The 19501-nt window shown below is 40.8% G+C and overlaps 1 protein-coding gene across 1 annotated transcript in view; it reads right to left on the reverse strand.

Annotated features, from left to right (window-relative positions):
* Nucleotides 1-358: 358 nt before the first annotated feature.
* The window catches only part of LOC124802914 (armadillo segment polarity protein), an 89306-nt gene continuing 70163 nt past the window's right edge, over nucleotides 359-19501 (reverse strand). The window contains 5 exon segments of the mRNA XM_047263987.1: nucleotides 359-1157; nucleotides 1159-1244; nucleotides 1247-1319; nucleotides 1321-1355; nucleotides 7908-8013. Coding sequence (XP_047119943.1) covers nucleotides 1131-1157; nucleotides 1159-1244; nucleotides 1247-1319; nucleotides 1321-1355; nucleotides 7908-8013 — 327 coding nt within the window. The 3' untranslated portion in view covers nucleotides 359-1130.

Raw genomic sequence — 19501 nt, forward strand, 5'->3', positions numbered from 1 at the left:
CTAACCTGCAGCACTTCACTTCACTTCACTGTCTGCCAGCCCCATCATACTATCCCTCCCCCTCCCCGCCACAGTGTCCTTCATACACCACCCATTTGCCACTCCCATCATGCATTGGTGCTGCTGCTCGCAGTGCGGTTTTAGTTGCCTGTGTGTGTGTGTGTGTGTGTGTGTGTGTGTGTGTGTGTGTGTGTGTGCGTGTGTGTGTGGCATCTCCGCTATATGGTGAGTAGCAACTTTCCTTCTCATAATATTGTTACATTCCACCTTGGATTTTCCACTGTTTGACAGTAGGTAGGACGACACTGTTTTTACTTGTGAGGGAACATTTTCTGAATAGCAATAATAATCAAACACCTTATATTTAATAACTTTATTTGATGTTCTGGCTAAAGTAAGAAGAAAAATATATGGTCCCTACATGTAATTAAAGAATATCCAAGATACTTTTCGTCTGAAGTAGGAAAGCAAATGGACCATTCAACATACACGAAGCAGAATTACACAGCTAAAAGTACTCAGTATTATAGCAGATTTCACTACACATACATAAATGTTTTGCTACTATGATCACACACAATTTTATGACTGAGTGATATGAACAATAACTAATGATATCCCCTGCAGTGCTCAATAACAGTTACATCTAATTAAATAACTGTGCGTGAAACTCACAAATTTATTAAATGAGACACATAATTCTCACTTAAAAACTGCATCTACACACCTAATGTATCAATTATGAGGCTATTAATGCAGCAAAAAAATCATCTTTCCATAATGACAGTGCTTACACATCATTCTGTTTACATAATATTCCAAAATCTACATTACTCAGTAACATTTGCTTCCAATTCATTCATACAAAATGGAATAATGAATCAAAATTATATGAGAACACTCAACAAAATTGTTTATAAAATTTTGGTTATGAATTCTCACAAAGCTGTCATGAAATAGGAATGATAAACCTAAATTAACATGTGAATGAGATATCTTCACTGTGGTACAGCCAGTCTGCCACACACAATAACCTTCTAACATGCAAAGTAATGTCACTCACTTCACCATGAACATAAAAACATACACACGTTAATAACACTCCTGACAGACACCGCACCAAATCTAAATTACAAGTCAGTGTCATACCAAGCAGCCCACTTGGTTATTGTCCTGTGGTGGCTGTGGTAATTCCTCCAAGTGGTCAAAGTTGAGGTCTGTTGATTCAGCACCTGGTACATCCATGGTGTCCATGGGTCCATAATTGGATCCACCACGCCGCCACCACCACCAGTGGCAGGGTGAGAGTTTATGTCCAAGTCCTTGAATAGAGTCTACTGGTAGCGTGTCATAGCCTGTAAAATTACTTAAATGTAAATCTACTGCTTTATGATGAACTGATGAATATAAAAATTAAATAGGAATCTGAAAAACAATTCTTAACATGGAAACAAAATCAGAAACATAGCTGAAAATTAGATCTACAAATTGTCTTGGGAGCCACAATGACTTTCTCCACCTGAAGCTTCAGTATTGGGAACTTTGCTAATGAGAACAAGAGGAGAAAACTGAACCATTGCCAAGTCAAAAAAATCATGCAAAGTACTGGGTTTGGAAATATAAAAATCTGGTCATTTGCAGTACTCAAGAGTCGAAAGTTAAGTTAAAAGTGAAGCTGCTGGGAAATAAGTAAAAGTAACTGTTATTAAGCACATATTTCCATACTTGTGATTTCGGTTCAATTCAAAAGCTGATGTCAAAATAAGCTTGTTTACCAGTCACCTTGCGAACGATCAATTTCCTCTGTGATATCTTTCCTGCCTGGAAACATGTTGTGGCTATAACTCATTTAAGTCATAACAGTGCTCAATGTAATTAATTTTAATGACAGACAACTGCTGAAATATTCATTTTGTAAGATTGTGAACTCTACACAGGTAGGACCAAATTAAAATTATTAGACTGTATCAGTAGTATCATCCCCTCTTTTCAGCTTACACATGTCCTTGCATTCAATAGAGTACAGCTGCTTTATTGATCCACAACAAAATACCCCGTAAGTGTTGCAACTGATGTTATTAATCAATATTATGAATCTGACGCTACCGTACTTTATGCTCAGCTGATCACTTTAGACAGACTGATCTAGTCTGCTGATGTCAGGAATACTTTCACATGATGCAAGCAGTCTACAGCCTACTGTGTGTGTGTGTGTGTGTGTGTGTGTGTGTGTGTGTGTGTGTGTGTGTGTGTGCGCGCGCACAAGTGCGCTCTTATAAAAAAACTTTTATCAGGATGCAGCTGAATCAATAAGGATATGAGTTTCACAACAAGTTTTATTAACTGGGCACATTAACTGTACACAAAGGGCAGTACAAACAAAGGACAATGTGGCTTGCCCTTTACGGTGGAGTAATGTAAGTATCAAATACATCAAAGCTTCAGATGAGTAGGCCCTATTTAGATTTCCACACCCCTCCCCCCCCCCCCCCCCCCCCCCCCCCCCCCCCCCCCCCCCACACCTCACACACACGCACACACACACACACACACACACACACACACACACACACACACACACACACACAAGAAAATTCACATATATTTCTCAAAGTCTGCAATAATGGTATTTTTTCCTCAAAAACTTTGTTAAGCAAGACAAAACAAACCTACCCATGTTTAAAGAAACATGTGAACTTATCAAACTTTTATCATAACATACTACAAGCTGCTATGATTATTATTCCACTAACACTGGATTTATTACAAAAAATCAAACAGATTTAGCAAGTAACATGATAAAACTACCATACAAATATTTAGTCTTTGATATACTTTTTAGTATTTTATAGTGATGATGATGGGCTATTTACTCTTCTGTGCATTTGCAGTGCTTATAACATGCTACTAAATACTTACTAAGACATAAATTTCTACATTCTGCCACAAATATATTACAATAAAAAAAGTAACTCTCTTACTCTATCTTCAATTAACACAGGTATTAGCAGTATTGTGTGTGAACACAAACTCTATAAGCAGTGGAAAGCAGTCATTAATCATGCAGTGTACTATGTATGCGTTAATATGAAAGATACCAACTTTACTAATTTATGAGTTAGGAACTGGAGATATACCGCAACTCCCTGCTCGGTGGTCAGCTGCTATACAATACAACTGTTGTTAGATTCTTGTTGATGTTATAGTACAAATACATTACAGTTCAAGCTACCAAAATTGTGATCAGCATTTCATCTCAGGCACACAGTTAAAATGTTATCTTTGAATTAGTAACTGCACAAAAATTACCTACAAAACTATATTTTGGTTAAATCCCTAATAACAGTCACAGTGGCTTGAAGGTCAAGCCAAGACTACAAACTGACTACCTGAGAGTTCAGTTCTTGGCCAGTTCTTCATTTTTTCTAGTACTCAATGTGATTTTCAAGTGATGGGAAATATTTATAACTGTGAAAAATTGTATGTCTGGTGGCCAAGTGAGATAGTTCTAAGGTCAGGAGAAAGCAAGGGCATGCTACCCCTGACAGACTATGCTATAGAAAATACTGTGATGATCTTTGATTTATTGGCTGAAACATAATAAATGGTGACATGGGTCAAGTATGAAACAGTGTTCTCTATCAATTCTAGTTTGTTTTTTGGGGCTTAACACCAAAACTAGGAAAATTGACATTTAATTTGGTCTATCAAAAGAACTATCTTGCCTAATCATGCCTAGAAAAATATGAATCAGTATACTGAAAAAGAAGGTTGGGAAAGAGCACTGTATCCTCAATGGTAAGGCAACCGAATTTTATAACAATAGGTAACCATTGATGCAAGAAGAACATGCAAAAATATGAATGTGCAAAATACAATGTAGACATAAAGCACAGTAAAGCTGAACTGAAAGGGAGGAGTAGTAGTTACATGGAAACAAGAGCATACAGCAGTTGTTGGGGAACAGACACCCCCACTTTTGATGTTCAGGGAAGATGAGACAGGGGAAGCATCCAGATAACAGTGGTTGGGAGGCAACAATTGGAATAGCTGGCAATGCCTTGTGGAATAAAGTGCTCTGGTATCAGATGGTCCTTGCCCACAGGTTGTCAGCAGTTATTCATAACGACAGTTTAATGGTTAGTGATCCAAACTAAAAAGAAGCCACACAGAGCACATGACATAAAATATGGATGCTTTCACATGTAGTTATCCCTCTGATGGGGTAGGAAGCATTTAGCGAATTCATGAACAGGTGCTGCCCCTGTACCATTCATCAAGGGCATGGGAGGATACAAAATGGCCAATCTATAACACGATTTGAAAAGAAAAAGTGACAGTGACAGCTGCAGTCTTAACAATCAGACTCCCCTCAGCATTTCTCCACTAATTAACTATGAGCTATAACAGCATTATCTGATATTAGTGAAGATAAAAATGGACACCCACACAAGAGAATGCAGCATGATATACAGTGTGGTCAGAAAATATCTGAAACGCTTGTAGGGATATTGCAGGGCAGGTTGTACTGAGATATGAATGTTACGAAAAAAATTTGGTAAGTTGTGCTGTTTCAGAGTTATTTAGCATTGAAGTTAGCCAATCAGATCGGCCCGCGCGTAAATTCAAGTTTCAGCTAACAAGACAAAGCACTCGTTGGGCAACACTGCTCCTGGCAGGCCGCTTGAGTGTGAGTGCGCGATGCCTCAATTGGATAAATTCTATGCTAAATAACTTGGAAACGGAGCAATGTATCAAATTTTTTTCTTAACATTTATGCCTCAGTACAACCTGCCCTGTAACATCCCTACAAGCATTTCACACATTTTCTGACCACCCTGTATTTCTTTTTGCTTATGTCAAGGTCCTTCTCATGATTAAGAAGAATTTGGAATCATTTATATTACTCTTAACAAATTTGGCTGGTGAATTTGTTTCTTTCTTTACTTTTTACATTAACTTTTCTTTTAATTTACTAAAGACTGTAAATTTGTTCATTTCTGCTACAGATAGTGACTTCTCTGCAAGTTTATTCTGTCCACACTGAAACGCTTGAAAGCTAGTAGCCTTAAAAATGTTATAGTTGTAATCTGTTTTATTAACAACTGGCCAGGAACGGCAATTTACTGTAGTCTATGTGATACAAATTTCAGTAACCCAGTTCATCTACAGCTACATGATTACTCTGCAATTCACACTTAAGTGTCTGGCAGAGGATTCTTCGAACAACCGTCTGACTATTTCGCTACTGTTCCACTCTTCAAAGGCAGGTAGGAAAAATGATAACTTATTTTTCTGTATAACCTCTGATTTTTATTTTATTATGATAATCATTTCTCCCTATATAATTAGCAGACAATAAAATATTTTCACATTCAGAGGAGAAAGTTGGTGACTGAAATTTCATGAAAAGATCTCACGGCAATGAAAAATGCCCTAACTCGCTTGTCATATCCATGACACCGTGTCCCCTGTTTTGCAATAGGTCTAATATTAAACGAGCTGCCCTTCTCTGGATTTTTTCAGTGTCGTCCGTTAATCCTATCTGGTAAGGATTGCATACCACACAGCCAAGGTCTTCAGTAGAAATGTTGCATCTTCCAAGTGTTCTGCCAATAAAACACAATCTCTGGTTCGCCTTCCCCACAACATTATCTATGTGATCATTACAATTAAAGTTGTTCGTAATCGTAATCCCTAGGTACTTAGATGAATAGACAGCTTTTAAATTTGTGTGATTTATTGTATAGGTGAAACTTAACAGATTTATTTTCATACTCATATGGATGACCTCACACTTTTCCTTTTTCAGAGACCATTTCCACTTTTCATACCATACAGATATTTTGTCAATCATTTTGATGATGATGATGATCATCATGATGTTTGGTTTATGGGGCGCTGAACTGCACGGTTATCAGCGCCCATACAAATTCCCAACCTTTGCTCAGCCCAATCTCGCCTCTTTCATAAATGCTGATGAAATGATGAAGACAATACAAACACCTAGTCATCTCGAGACTGGTGAAAATCCCTGTCCCCGGTAGGAATCGAACTCGGGACCGCGTGCTAAGGAAGCGAGAATGTGACCAGAGACCACGAGCTGCGGACTCAATCATTTTGCAATTGGTTTTGATTTTCTGATTAAATAAGAAGATGGTAAATGACTGCATCATCTGAAAATAATAGAGGGTTGTTCTGATTGTCTCCTAAATTGTTTATATAGATTAGGAACAGTGTCAGAAATCTTCTGGAAATCTAGAAATATGGCATCAATTTGAGATCCCCAGTCAATATCACTCATTACATCATACGAATAAAGAGCTAATTGTGTTTGACAAGAACAATATTGTCTGAATCTGACATGTCACAAGGCCTTTTTCTTAAAGGTAATTAATAATGTTTGAAAACAATATATGTTATGCAATCCTACTGCAAATTGTCATCAGTAAAATGTGTCGGCAATTCATAAGATTAGTCCTACTTCCTTCCTGAGTATTGGTGTAACCTGTGCAACATTACATTATTTTGGTATGGATCTTTTGTCCAGTGAGCAGTTGTATATGGGGCTATTGTATTAGCATCCTCTGAAAGAAGCCTAACTTGTATATGATCTGAACCCAAAGACTTGCCATTAAATGTGATTTAAGCTGCTTCGCTACATAAAGGATATCTACTTTTAAGGTACTCATGTTGGCAACTGTTCTCGATTCGAATTCTGGATTATTTACTTGACCTGCTTTTGTGAAGAAACTTTGCAAAACTAAGTTTAATAATGCCATCTTACGACACTGTCACTAATAATATTACCACTGGTATTGGGCAGTGAAGGATTGAGTGTGTCTTGCCTCTGGCGTACTTTAAATATGATCAGAATCTCTTTGGATTTTCTGTCATTTCAATGCAGTTTTTCCACAACACACATCAGTTGTTTTACTCCATGCATAGAATAGCTGAGATTATGGTCTTATGCCAACTGTATGACTGTTGCAATGTGGAAATGAATTGTGCGCCATTCTTGGGATTAATCACACCAATATCAACTAAGTTCCATCGAATGCTGAGCAACACTGGCTGTTTTGAAGCAGTTTCAAAACACAGATTAACTGATGTGCACTATTATTTTACTGAGCTTTGTTAGGTACTTAGCCTGCATCTGAATTGGTTTTGCTGAAGCACAGGCATATCTGGAAAAGTAACTTACTGGGAAAAATTAAAAATACTAGCTAAGAGGAGCATTCTATCAACCAATGTCAATTGCTGACAACTTCTGGTCATAATCTTTTCCTTTGTATCTTCTTGAGGCAAATAATTAATAATTGTACCAACTCTTCCATACGGATGCCACAATGTTGCAATGATCTAGGTGGTCCGATGAATGACAACTGTAGCACTGTAACCACCATATATCTTTGAGCTGACAATAAATAGTTACTTAAAACTCAGTACTGAAGATGATATGCATTCTCTTCTTCAACAACCCTTACACTACCAGATACCTGAACTTTTTTAAAAAAAAAAGTTGGAGCTGAATTGACAGTATTAATTGCTAAATAAATCGAAGTGTCAGCATCAGCAATGGGACTGTAAATATTAACTGCAAACCGGTTATTATCCCTGTGTTAGTACAACAGCATTTTACAAATAAAGTGGTTGGGCTTTATGACTGACTCATTATAAAGTTACTGATACAGTAATTTAAACGGTCATGGATTTTTGAGTGTGTCAAAAAAGTGATATATTTCATTGATTCAAGTTGATAACATATTTAAATGAAATTCTCATGCCTGTTAAGAGAGACATTTATATGAGGTAATAATTCCTTTTTTGTGGCCTGAAACACTGATACAATTTTAAGTAGCTATATTTACTTGCATATATTTTGGAGGATGAGGGAACGAACCTACCTTGCATCGGATACTGACGACCTCCATGACTGCTGTGAACACTAGGTGGTCCCTGTCCATACATTACTGCTGAATAGCCCTGGTCTGGGCCTAGTGCAAGCATATCCTGCAATGGGGTAGCAGATGCAAACAACCACATACAAATCATGCTTTATAAAACAATAATAATAAAAAACCAACACCGCTGGACTTTGGCACAGGCTTTCATAACTGGGCCTCTACGTATAACTGATGGGAATATCTAACATAACACTTATCATGCAAAAATAAAAGCTAATGAACTATATATAAACACACAACACACATACACAGTAAAACAAGTTCATATATATATTATAATATATATATATATATATATATATATATATATATATATATAAAACAATGGAGTAATTTTTAATATGATACACAGAATTTCATACATTAATGTAGTTTCCAAGGTTGCACTAAGATCGTTTTTCTACTAATTTAACTGAAGTATTTTTGCTCTGCTTACATTTCACAGACCAATGATCTTCGAACTCGGCTGTGTAATTTTTTTTTTCTTTCATTTTCATTTTGCTCAGAAAGACCAGCAGAAGACATATGTTGACCTGATGTTCCAAGTGAATATTGCATAACTCTCATTTTATTATAAAGTGAAAGAGCAATGTAATATGACTGCTCCATCTTCATCACTTCTTACAAGAATACAGTGTGGAGTCCAATGGATTAATTTCCCAGTACTGATTACTACTGCAGGTTATCTGCTGTAGGCTCATTGACAATGGCAAATGGTAGTAGCTGTTCATATTGTCACCAACAATGTTGAAAATGTTACTTATGCTGCATACATAACTAAAAAGTACATTACGATGGATACCGAATTTCTCAGTTGCAGTCCTTACCAGACTAGGTGCACATTAATTTCATGTGACTCACTGGCCTGGTGCAAGTCTTTCAATTGGACATCACTTCGGCAACTGGCGTGTCCCTAACTTACCACAGTTATCAAATGGGGGAAACAGGATCTACAGTTTAACATAGAATTTGAGTTACATGTGATTTCAGTGACTCCTCGCGTTGTTGAGAGGTGAAGGCTAGGTTAAAACGCAGACTGAAAAAGCCAAGGTTCAACCAGGGTTCGATATCACGACTTCTTCATTTCGAGTCAAGTGCTTCACTGCTAAACCACCAGGCCTAACTAGGTGTACATTCATCCAAAATTTCACAAGGAAAGGGAGATTCTTCTGAAATAATCCAATTATTTTGGAACCTCTTATGACAAAATTCACTGAACCCTATCATGAAAAAAGCATATAATTTACTCTTGTTTCTCAAGAAAGGGTGGTACTAAAACTGAACAAATGTTTACAATGAGTGATTTGTTCAACTCCTCGCAAGAGCAGCTACAAACACATAGCCAAACTACTTTTAATGCTACTTTGCGTGATTAACAAATCCAGAAGCATCCTCACATATGAGCATGCCAATATGAAACTATTAGCTAATTAGCAGCAGCTCCAAATAATGAAATAATTCTTGATAAATAAGCATAAAATAAGACCTCAGAATAAAAAAAAACATGCTTCTACATCATAGATAATTTAGTGTTTTTTTTTTACCTTAAAATACACAACTTAGCCTTGTCAAGTTGCCAGTTCAAGTATTTGATTACCTTGAGGAATATTTTCAAACACAGAGAGCCAAAAGTAAGTACACAGTACAGGCTTAAGAAATGAATTATTTCTTGTGAAGATATCTGAAAGTAGCAGCAAGCTATGATATTGACAAGGTGTATAGTTTCTTCATGTAACAGCTTTCATTAGTTACATCAGATGATTTCCTACAAGACACTGAGAATGTTAAATCTTGTAGAACCAAACTTACATTACAAAAACTGATATACTGCCTCTGCATCTCATGCTAAAGTAATGCAGTAAACAAATATCTTATTTTTGGAAATTTCTCAGTATTTTCCCCAATTACTTTTTAAACAGCAGAAGTTCACCATTATTATGCAAAATTCTCAATCAATATATGTGGAGAAGATGAAGGGGGCTTGATATTTCCTAGTTATTACAAATGTACAGGTGTATTCCAAAAGCAGCCAAATGGAACAAGACTTTTCAGTCAGCTATCAAGATACCTTTAAAATGTAACAGCACACAACCTACATACACGGGGTATTTAGTGTTTCTATAACTGAAATGAAAAGGAAAAAAATGGCCAAATTGACCTGCTATTCAAGGTTTCTAAAGCAGAAATATACTAGACAAGAAACTACTCACTCAGGGGAAGTTCAATGAACTGCTATCTTCTAAAGAGAAAGCACACACAATTCTCAACACTATTCATTAGGGTTTTAAAAATCTCAATTACTTCAGACCATGCAATCCAATATGGTACAGCAGAAAGAGTAGCACAAGATGTGGAAGGTGTAAGTGTGTGTGCTGTTGAAGTACGCCTGGTACATGGAAAAGCAAAAGGGTAAAATGACATACGCAGCCTTTGAAAAACTTAATCTGACACAATGGAAACTTAAATTAGTTTCTCAATTAATAATTACCATATTATGAAAAACTAAGCAAAACATACTGCACAAACTTCCGTGAACTAAGAAACAATTTGAAAATAAATCACAGCTGGACAAATGAAAAATAGAAAGAAAATTGGAAGCAGGCAATGAGGAAAGAAAAAAAAGGTAGGTCGCAGGTAGGGGATGGGGACAGGGTGGAGGGGGGAGGGGAGGAGAGGGAGGGAGGGAGGGAGAGGGGGAGGGGGGAGAGAGAGAGAGAGAGAGAGAGAGAGAGAGAGAGAGAGAGAGAGAGAGAGAGAGAGAGGGGGGGGGGGGGGGAGAGAGAGAGACGGGAAACAGAGTGGATGAAAGGAATGAGCAGATGAAAGGTGATGGAGGAAGCAGCAGGAGACAAAGTGTAACAGATGAAGGCCAGGGGAGAGGGGGAGCAGATGTAGTGACGAAAGAGGGAACAGGGGATGGAAAGAGGAATCGGGAGGGCAACATGAGGAAGGGAGCATGATGGGAGGAAGGGAGGGTACGGTGGGAGGAAACAGGAGGGGAATGGAGGCAGAGGGTGGGAATGGGGGCAAAGGGGAGAGCAAAGGTGGGGCAAAGGGGAGGGAAAAAGTGGGGCAAAGGGGAGGGAAAAGGTGGGGTAAAGGGGGAGAGGATGGGCAAAGGGGAGGGAAAAGGGGGAGAGGATGGGCAAAGGGGAGGGAAAAGGGGGAGAGGATGGGCAAAGGGGAGGGAAAAGGGGGAGAGGATGAGCAAAGGGGAGGGAAAAGGGGGAGAGGATGGGCAATGGGGAGGGGAAAGGGGGAGAGGATGGGCAATGGGGAGGGAAAAGGGGGCAAAGGGGGACAGGATGGGCAAAGGGGGGGGACAGGGAGAGAGGATGGGCAAAGGGGGGGACAGGGAGAGAGGATGGGCAAAGGGGAGGGAAAAGGGGGGAAAGGGGGAGAGGGGGAGAGGATGGGCAAATGGGAGGGAAAAGGGGGGAAAGAGGGAGAGGGATGGGCAAAGTGGAGGGAAAAGGGGGAAGAGGATGGGAAAAGGGGGAAGAGGATGGGCAAAGGGGGCGATAGGCATGCAAAGGGAGGGGAGAGGGGGGCAAAGGGAGGGGAGAGGGGGGCAAAGGGAGAGGAAACGGAGGGAAAAGGGGATGAAAGGGAGAGGAAAGGGGGGCATATGGGAGAGGAAAGGGGGCATAGGGGAGAGGAAAGGGGGGCATAGGGGAGAGGAAAGGGGGCATAGGGGAGAGGAAAGGGGGCATAGGGGAGAGGAAAGGGCAGGAGAAAGGGGGCATAGGAGAAAGGAAAGGGAGCATAGGGGGAGGAAGGGGAGAGGAAGAGGGGTTGTAGGGGGAGGAAGGGGAGAGGAAAGGGGGGTGTAGGGGAGGAAGGGGAGAGGAAAGGGGGGTGTAGGGGGAAGAAAGGGAGGTGTAGGGGGAGGAAGGGGAGGCGTAGGGGGAGGAAGGGGAGAGGAAAGGGGGGGAGTAAGGGGAGGAAAGGGAGGCGTAGAGGGTGGAAGGGGAGAGGAAAGGGGGGAGTAGGGGGAGGGATAGGGGAGGGAAGGGGAGAGGAAAGGGGGGAGGAAAGGGAGGTGTAGAGGGTGGAAGGGGGGAGGAAAGGGAGGCGTAGGGGAGAGGAAAGGGGGGAGGAAGGGGAGAGGAAAGGGGGGAGTAAGGGGAGGAAGGGGAGAGGAAAGGGGGGAGTAAGGGGAGGAAGGGGAGGCGTAGGGGGAGGAAGGGGAGAGGAAAGGGGGGAGTAAGGGGAGGAAAGGGAGGCATAGGGGAGGGAAGGGGAGAGGAAAGGGGGGAGGAAAGGGAGGTGTAGAGGGTGGAAGGGGGGAGGAAAGGGAGGCGTAGGGGGAGGAAAGGGGGGAGTAAGGGGAGGAAAGGGAGGCATAGGGGAGGAAAGGGGGGAGGAAAGGGGGGAGGAAAGGGAGGTGTAGAGGGTGCAAGGGGGGAGGAAAGGGAGGCGTAGAGGGTGGAAGGGGGGAGGAAAGGGAGGCGTAGAGGGTGGAAGGGGGGAGGAAAGGGAGGCGTAGAGGGTGGAAGGGGGGAGGAAAGGGAGGCGTAGAGGGTGGAAGGGGGGAGGAAAGGGAGGCGTAGAGGGTGGAAGGGGGGAGGAAAGGGAGGCGTAGGGGGAGGAAGGGGGGAGTAAGGGGAGGAAAGGGAGGCGTAGGGGGAGGAAGGGGAGAGGAAAGGGGGGAGTAAGGGGAGGAAAGGGAGGCGTAGGGGGAGGAAGGGGAGAGGAAAGGGGGGTGTAAGGGGAGGAAAGGGAGGCATAGGGGGAGGAAGGAGAGGAAAGGGGGGGAGTAAGGGGAGGAAAAGGAGGCATAGAGGGAGGAAGGGGAGAGGAAGAGGGGGGAGTAGGGGAGGAAAGGGAGGCGTAGGGGGAGGAAGGGGGGTGTACGGGGAGGGGAAAGTGAGGTGTACGGGGAGGAAGGGGAGGGGAAAGTGGGGTGTAGGGGGAGGAAGGGGAGTGTACTGGGAGGAAGGGGAGGGGAAAGGGGGGTGTAGGGGGAGGAAGGGCAGAGGAAAGGGGGGGTGTAGGGGGAAGGGCAGAGGAAAGGGGGTGTAGGGTGGGGGAGGAAGGGCAGAGGAAAGGGGGGTGTAGGAGGGAAAGGGGGGTGTAGGGGGAGGAAGGGCAGAGGAAAGTGGGGTGTAGGGGGAGGAAGGGCAGAGGAAAGTGGGGTGTAGGGGGAGGAAGGGCAGAGGAAAGGGGGGTGTAGGGGGAGGAAGGGCAGAGGAAAGGGGGGTGTAGGGGAGGAAGGGCAGAGGAAAGGGGGGTGTAGGGGGAGGAAGGGCAGAAGAACGGGGGGTGTAGGGGGAGGAAGGGCAGAGGAAAGGGGGGTGTAGGGGGAGGAAGGGCAGAGGAAAGGGGGGTGTAGGGGGAGGAAGGGCAGAGGAAAGGGGGGTGTAGGGGGAGGAAGGGCAGAGGAAAGGGGGGTGTAGGGGGAGGAAGGGCAGAGGAAAGGGGGGTGTAGGGGGGAGGAAGGGCAGAGGAAAGGGGGGTGTAGGGGGAGGAAGGGCAGAGGAAAGGGGGGTGTAGGGGGGAGGAAGGGCAGAGGAAAGGGGGGTGTAGGGGGAGGAAGGGCAGAGGAAAGGGGGGTGTAGGGGGAGGAAGGGCAGAGGAAAGGGGGGTGTAGGGGGGAGGAAGGGCAGAGGAAATGGGGGTGTAGGGGGAGGAAGGGGAGAGGAAACGGGGGTGTAGGGGAGAGGAAACGGGGGGTGTAGGGGAGGTTTTTTGGGCTGGAATAGGTTCCTCTTCAGTTTCTTCTTACGCAGCTGATATTCAGTCTCCTCTGTTCCACTTTGTTCAGCTAGTGAGAACAGCAGAAGATCTTGAAGAAAATCCTATCAGACGAGTCAATTATCAAGCAGAAACTGAAGAAGGATGCCACACAGCCTAATGACATAGGATATTTTACCCCAAAGGCTTTTATTTTTGTGTATTTTGTGGTTATATGCCCAATGTTTGCAAATGCATTAAGTAAAATCAGATTCTGTCATTCAGAATGATCTATTTCTACAATTTTCTTCTGTGTAACGTACGACCTTTACCTTGAAAAACGTCGTATTATTACGTATGGGATCAAAAAAACTCTTTGGAACTTTATCAATGTGACAAGAAGCAGCATCAGCAACTACTAACACCACCACAGAATTCCTTTCCATGACACTTTGTTTTGTTTTCAGACACATAGGCAATAAAATTATGATACAAACTCATTTAGCCCCCCCCCCCCCCCCCCCCCCCCCCCCTCAATCCCTAAGCACCCAGTCCCTCCAAGCCTACACTAAACTTTTACTAACAGCGAATATCTCGTTTCCAGTTTTGCTGAAGCCAACGTATGTTTTCCCATTACCTTTATGTTTAACAAGATTTAACTCTTGTCAGTTGTTACTAATACATTTAATGTATTGGGAATTATTTGGACAGCAACTCTACCTATCATTTAGATAGGGTAGCCATCGGATAAAAGTTGAGGATTACCAAGTGATGCAGGTATAGTTTTTATGCAAAATGAAAAGATTTCTTGAGGGGGGAAAAAAAAAAAAAAAAAAAAAAAAAAAAATAAAAAAAAAAAAAAAAAAAAAAAGGGTAAGAAAATTGCTGAAGAATATGGGCTCAGAATGAAGCAGCACGCAATTGTGTGCATGTTAAGATCAGACAAAGTGCCAAGTATGAATTACGGCAAATACTTTTTTTACAGACAAGCACGTCAGAAATGCAGATGATAACTCTTCAAAGATTAGAGAAGTGAGTGGAAACTTAGTAAGCATTTATATTACTAAACAGTTATAATGGTCACCCAGTCACAGCTGCAAGTTTCCCATCTAATGGCTTCCAAGGCAACAAAAATTTGATTTTCAGTATTTCATATCTTTATTGACCAAATTTAAAACAATAAGTTTACAATGCTGTTATAATCTACTCATTAAGGTTTTACATGTTATCCTGAAATACAAATTAACTGATTAGTAAAGTATCACATGTACGAAGCTGTTTTAAATACGTTAGTTAATTCTTGAAAGAAAAAGAATTTGGGGGGGGGGGGGGGGGGGAGTGGGTTACTGGTTGTATCTGTTCAGCTAGTAAAGTACCTCAGGGGGGGAAGAAGGTTACATCCTACTGTCCACTAAAACTACTTATGAAACACAAAACAAAAAAAATAATAAACCGGACAAAGACCTTCACAAGAGATGTTATTTACAAGCTGCTGAATTAACTATTTCAGTGGCTTACTTTAAAGAATCTTATCACTGATATTGCACTTGCAGTTCTTATTTGTCTGATCTTCCATTAAACACTCTAATACTTTTTCTGTAGAGGAGCTGATCCCATTCAATGAAGTATCAGATGGCTATTTATATTAAGATATGTATTGCAATAAAATATGATAGGATACTTAAGAAGAAGTGCTGTATGTTTCATGTCATAGATGGTTTCAAACAAAAATTGGTATTTCCAGTATTTATGAAGCTCTAAGCCCAACTGTGAAACCAAGTTATCATGTACAAACAGTGCTGAATGAGATACTGAAGGGTGCAAACTGTAATCAAAGGCTGCGTAATGTACAGAAGAATCAAGTGTGAAAATGGTATATGTGCCCCTGACACACTGCGCCAATTACCTCTTGAGTGACTTCTTCAATCATGTGACTCATCTGGCAGAAGAGATGTCATATGAAGGATGTAGTTGTTCCTTGAATCTTGATCTTGCAGATTTTGCCACTGAGTACACCATTGTTTATGAGAGCAATTAGTGAAATGATTACATATATGAAATGAATATGGGTGATTATACTATCTATACACAAAGTAGTTTTAGAAATGATTTCAGCATTAAAATTATGATAAACAGCATTAAAAACAGCTGTCTGGAGAAAACGAGTTGCTTCTAAACTATTATTACAAAAACAGTGTGGGCTGACAGGAAAGATAATCAGTATATAATGATACAAGTGTAATGTAGTTATTCAGAAGTCAGTAGAACCCCAAATCAAAAGATAAATACAAGGTTGCACAGCGATAAAATTGGCAAAAACTTTCTTTTTAATTTGTTTGTGCTCCTTGTATGTGTCATTTGAGGTTCTGAGTAACTTTACTTCTCATATCTACACATCCACCTTGCAATTTATTTTTAAATCTGCTCTTACCTTAGATCACATATCTTCTTGTGGGCAGTAACCATCACCATCTACCTGTCTAGTTGCTAACCAACCACATGTGATTGTTTTCTCTCAGATTTTGCTACAGAGAATGCTTATGTTTTTCACTGCTGACAATAAACACCCCTGGAATTTGGTGACTGCGTAAGGCATACATCTTGCAGTAAGAATAATTTGATTACTGTATGAACCTTACGGATTCATAAAGATGGAGAATGTTGCCTTTCTTTCTGTCAACTCTGTTCCAGTTGTTCCAACTTCAATTATTTGTATGCAGGCACTTTTAGTCTGCTTTACACAACTGAGTCACATTTTAGATTGTGTTTGCTTTTAACTCTTCTAACAGATGTCTGGGATTTAGGGGGGAAAATGAGATTATGATAACGCTGAATAAAAGCTCTGTTTCTGTAGATGTTTTCAGTATTAACAATCTAAAACTGGTAACCTCTGAGTTTCTTAGAAAATACAAAATACTAACATTATCACACAGCAAACATTGTTAAGACATGAAGATTCTAAACAGCAGAAAAGATCACTACCACTGGGGCACAATTTTAGCTGCCAAACAATTCCAATAAATGTTACTTTATATCAATGTCCTTTTCACTACTACCTGAAACCGTAAGTGGAGAAAAGAGATTCACAGTTGAAACACTAATTATTATACCAGTTTGTAGTTGAGACTGGCAACAAATCAATAATGTGTTAGGAGCTATAAGAGGGGGGGGGGGGGGGGGGAAGGGGGAAGTACAATGAATAACTGAAATGACATTACATGGAAATTTTTGTAAACTTTAACCAAGTAAGGGTGCCTTATAACACTAATATCACCACTCGTGGAAAATACCTTTATTGCTACAACAAACACAATACATATAGATTTTACACAATAGCGTCTTTTGTAATGCCACCTAAAGACAATTACTTCATTGTGTTAATATACTTCCCATTTTTCATTTATAGCTAATTTCCCCTCATTAAATGTCAGTGGCACCTTGACTGAAGAACTTGAGTAAAAACATGTTCTTGTATTTTCTTCCTTTTTGTGGCTTACAACTCATTTTCAGTTGTTAGAAAATAAAGCAAATTAAAACAAAAAATATTACACTCCGTTTGGTGTTTATTTAATTGGAAAAACAGGCAGCTACAAAACTGTTCTTTCAACTACTTCAGCAGCAATGAATGGTTTCTTTCATGTCTTTTAGTAGCAATGTTGATTAACATTCTTTAAGAAAAAAGGAGTTTAATGATTTATAAAATAGCCATCATTGCTTGCTCAAAGGCGACATTCATCAGGCAGCAACAAATTACAGCTGTCAAAACTTGTTTCTTTCTCCAAGCATAAGAAAAAGGCTTTCACATTATTGTTTTAAGTGTTTCAAAAATATGTTAGTTTATTTTCTGTTTCTCTATTTCTACAAATAAGACACACCTACTCTTTACAACAAATATATGAAGAGTGCCGGATTTGAACAGAACTTTAGTACTGCAGATTATTGAAAGTGTTAGGCACCTGCTCTGGAGGGAGAGAGTCGGAGAGTAAGAAAAAATATCAAAGGAATTCTCTTTCAAAAATTACTAGTGTATGTGAAGTTGACAATTACAGCACCTGCAGCAAGTGGAAAGCCTTTTAGGAGACGAAGAAAGAGAAATGAGCTTGGCAATACAACTTCTTAAAAAATTTATTTCACTATTAGTGATGAAATATGTTATTTCAACCACAAGGTTAATCTGCAACAACAGGCACAAATAGGGGACAAAAAATTGGTTTCAAGTAGAAAGCATAATCGGATCAATTTCAGGACAAGACTCTTCACACAATTACTTATCCCCCCCTCCCCCCCCCCCCCCTTCAAGAATAGTTGCAAATTAGATTAATCATTTTGACAGTCTGTGAAAGTCACCATCCTTATAACTAAACTTCATGAATGCTGTTTTTGTAACACAATTGGTACAAACCTTTTATAAATGAATCAAGCTCTTACTCCACAACATATTTTTCAACACCATGTGTCAGATGTACAGTGCATTTAACTCATTCAAGATAGTGTTAGAAAAGCAAAAGCAAAAACCTGTGTGGCACCAGAAACGGATAAAAAGCATACCCATACATGTAGTGATGTAGCATCCGATGTTGTAGCAATTGTCACCCGTGCATATACGGGCCAAGTAGTGATAGAATATGTATAGTACATTGATTCTCGTTACTACTAGTCAAATGCTACATAATGTCATGAGAAACTATGCACACAGAGAGATAATATATGAGAAGTGATGTGGGAGGTGGGGAAGGAGTAAGGGAGAGGTGGAGGGGCGGGACGAGAGGTGGAGGCGGGAGGAGAGGTGAGAGAGGGCGGGAGGAGAGGTGGAGGGCGGGGAGGAGAGGTGGAGGGCGGGAGGAGAGGTGGAGGGCGGGAGGAGAGGTGGGAGGGTGCGGGAGGAGAGGTGGAGGGCGGGAGGAGAGGTGGAGGGCGGGAGGAGAGGTGGAGGGCGGGAGGAGAGGTGGAGGGCGGGAGGAGAGGTGGAGGGCGGGAGGAGAGGTGGAGGCGGAAGGAGAGGTGGAGGAGAAGTAGAGGATGGGAGGAGAGGTAGAGGATGGGAGGAGAGGTAGAGCATGGGAGGAGAGGTGGAGGAGAGGTAGAGGGGAAAATGAATATTATTAAAGGGTTATACACAAAATAGGTGAGAAGCCATAAAATGTTGATGGTCACTGTCTCATATCTGTTTAAATCTCTTCTTTCGTGTTATTACCAGCACTGCTCCATGTTTCATAGTGCACACTATTTGTTACTGTCTCTGTTCTTGATGTTATTTTATACTTCACAACCTTGATTAGTGTGGATTCTCACACAATATCAAAGATTTTTAGTGCCTGCTAAGATGATCATTTGTTCTAGCACAAGACTCACAATACTGCATCACAGTTGCTCATTGTAATGTAATTCATTTAAACCACTTTTCATCATAGTATTTTTCATTCTAATACAAATTATCCTAATGACAAAAATATTCTTTCTACTATGTTACAATTTGTTACACAGTATTTGGACTACAAACTACGACTAGTTGAGTTTTCACAGATTATGTCTCAGCAAAGCTTATTAAATTCATTAATAAAGTATGAAGCCACTTTTAGTTAAACATTGCATTATCTATTAACTCTTATTAATCTCAGATCTATATGGGAGTGCAGGCTTTCTTGCAAAACCATGAAGACTTCATCAATTTAGATTTCTTCACAACTTTGCCACAACATGTAACAACACAACAAAACTGGTGTTATAAATTTTTTATACTTTTACCTATATTCTTCAAAACTGCTATCTGAACTGACAAAAATGCTACATTCTAGTAGTACATGTCTGCAACAGCAATAAAACGCAACCTTGACAAAGGCTAAGTCTGATACAATGCA

Source organism: Schistocerca piceifrons, chromosome 1, assembly GCF_021461385.2.
Source record: "Schistocerca piceifrons isolate TAMUIC-IGC-003096 chromosome 1, iqSchPice1.1, whole genome shotgun sequence".
NCBI classification, from domain to species: Eukaryota; Metazoa; Arthropoda; class Insecta; order Orthoptera; family Acrididae; genus Schistocerca; species Schistocerca piceifrons.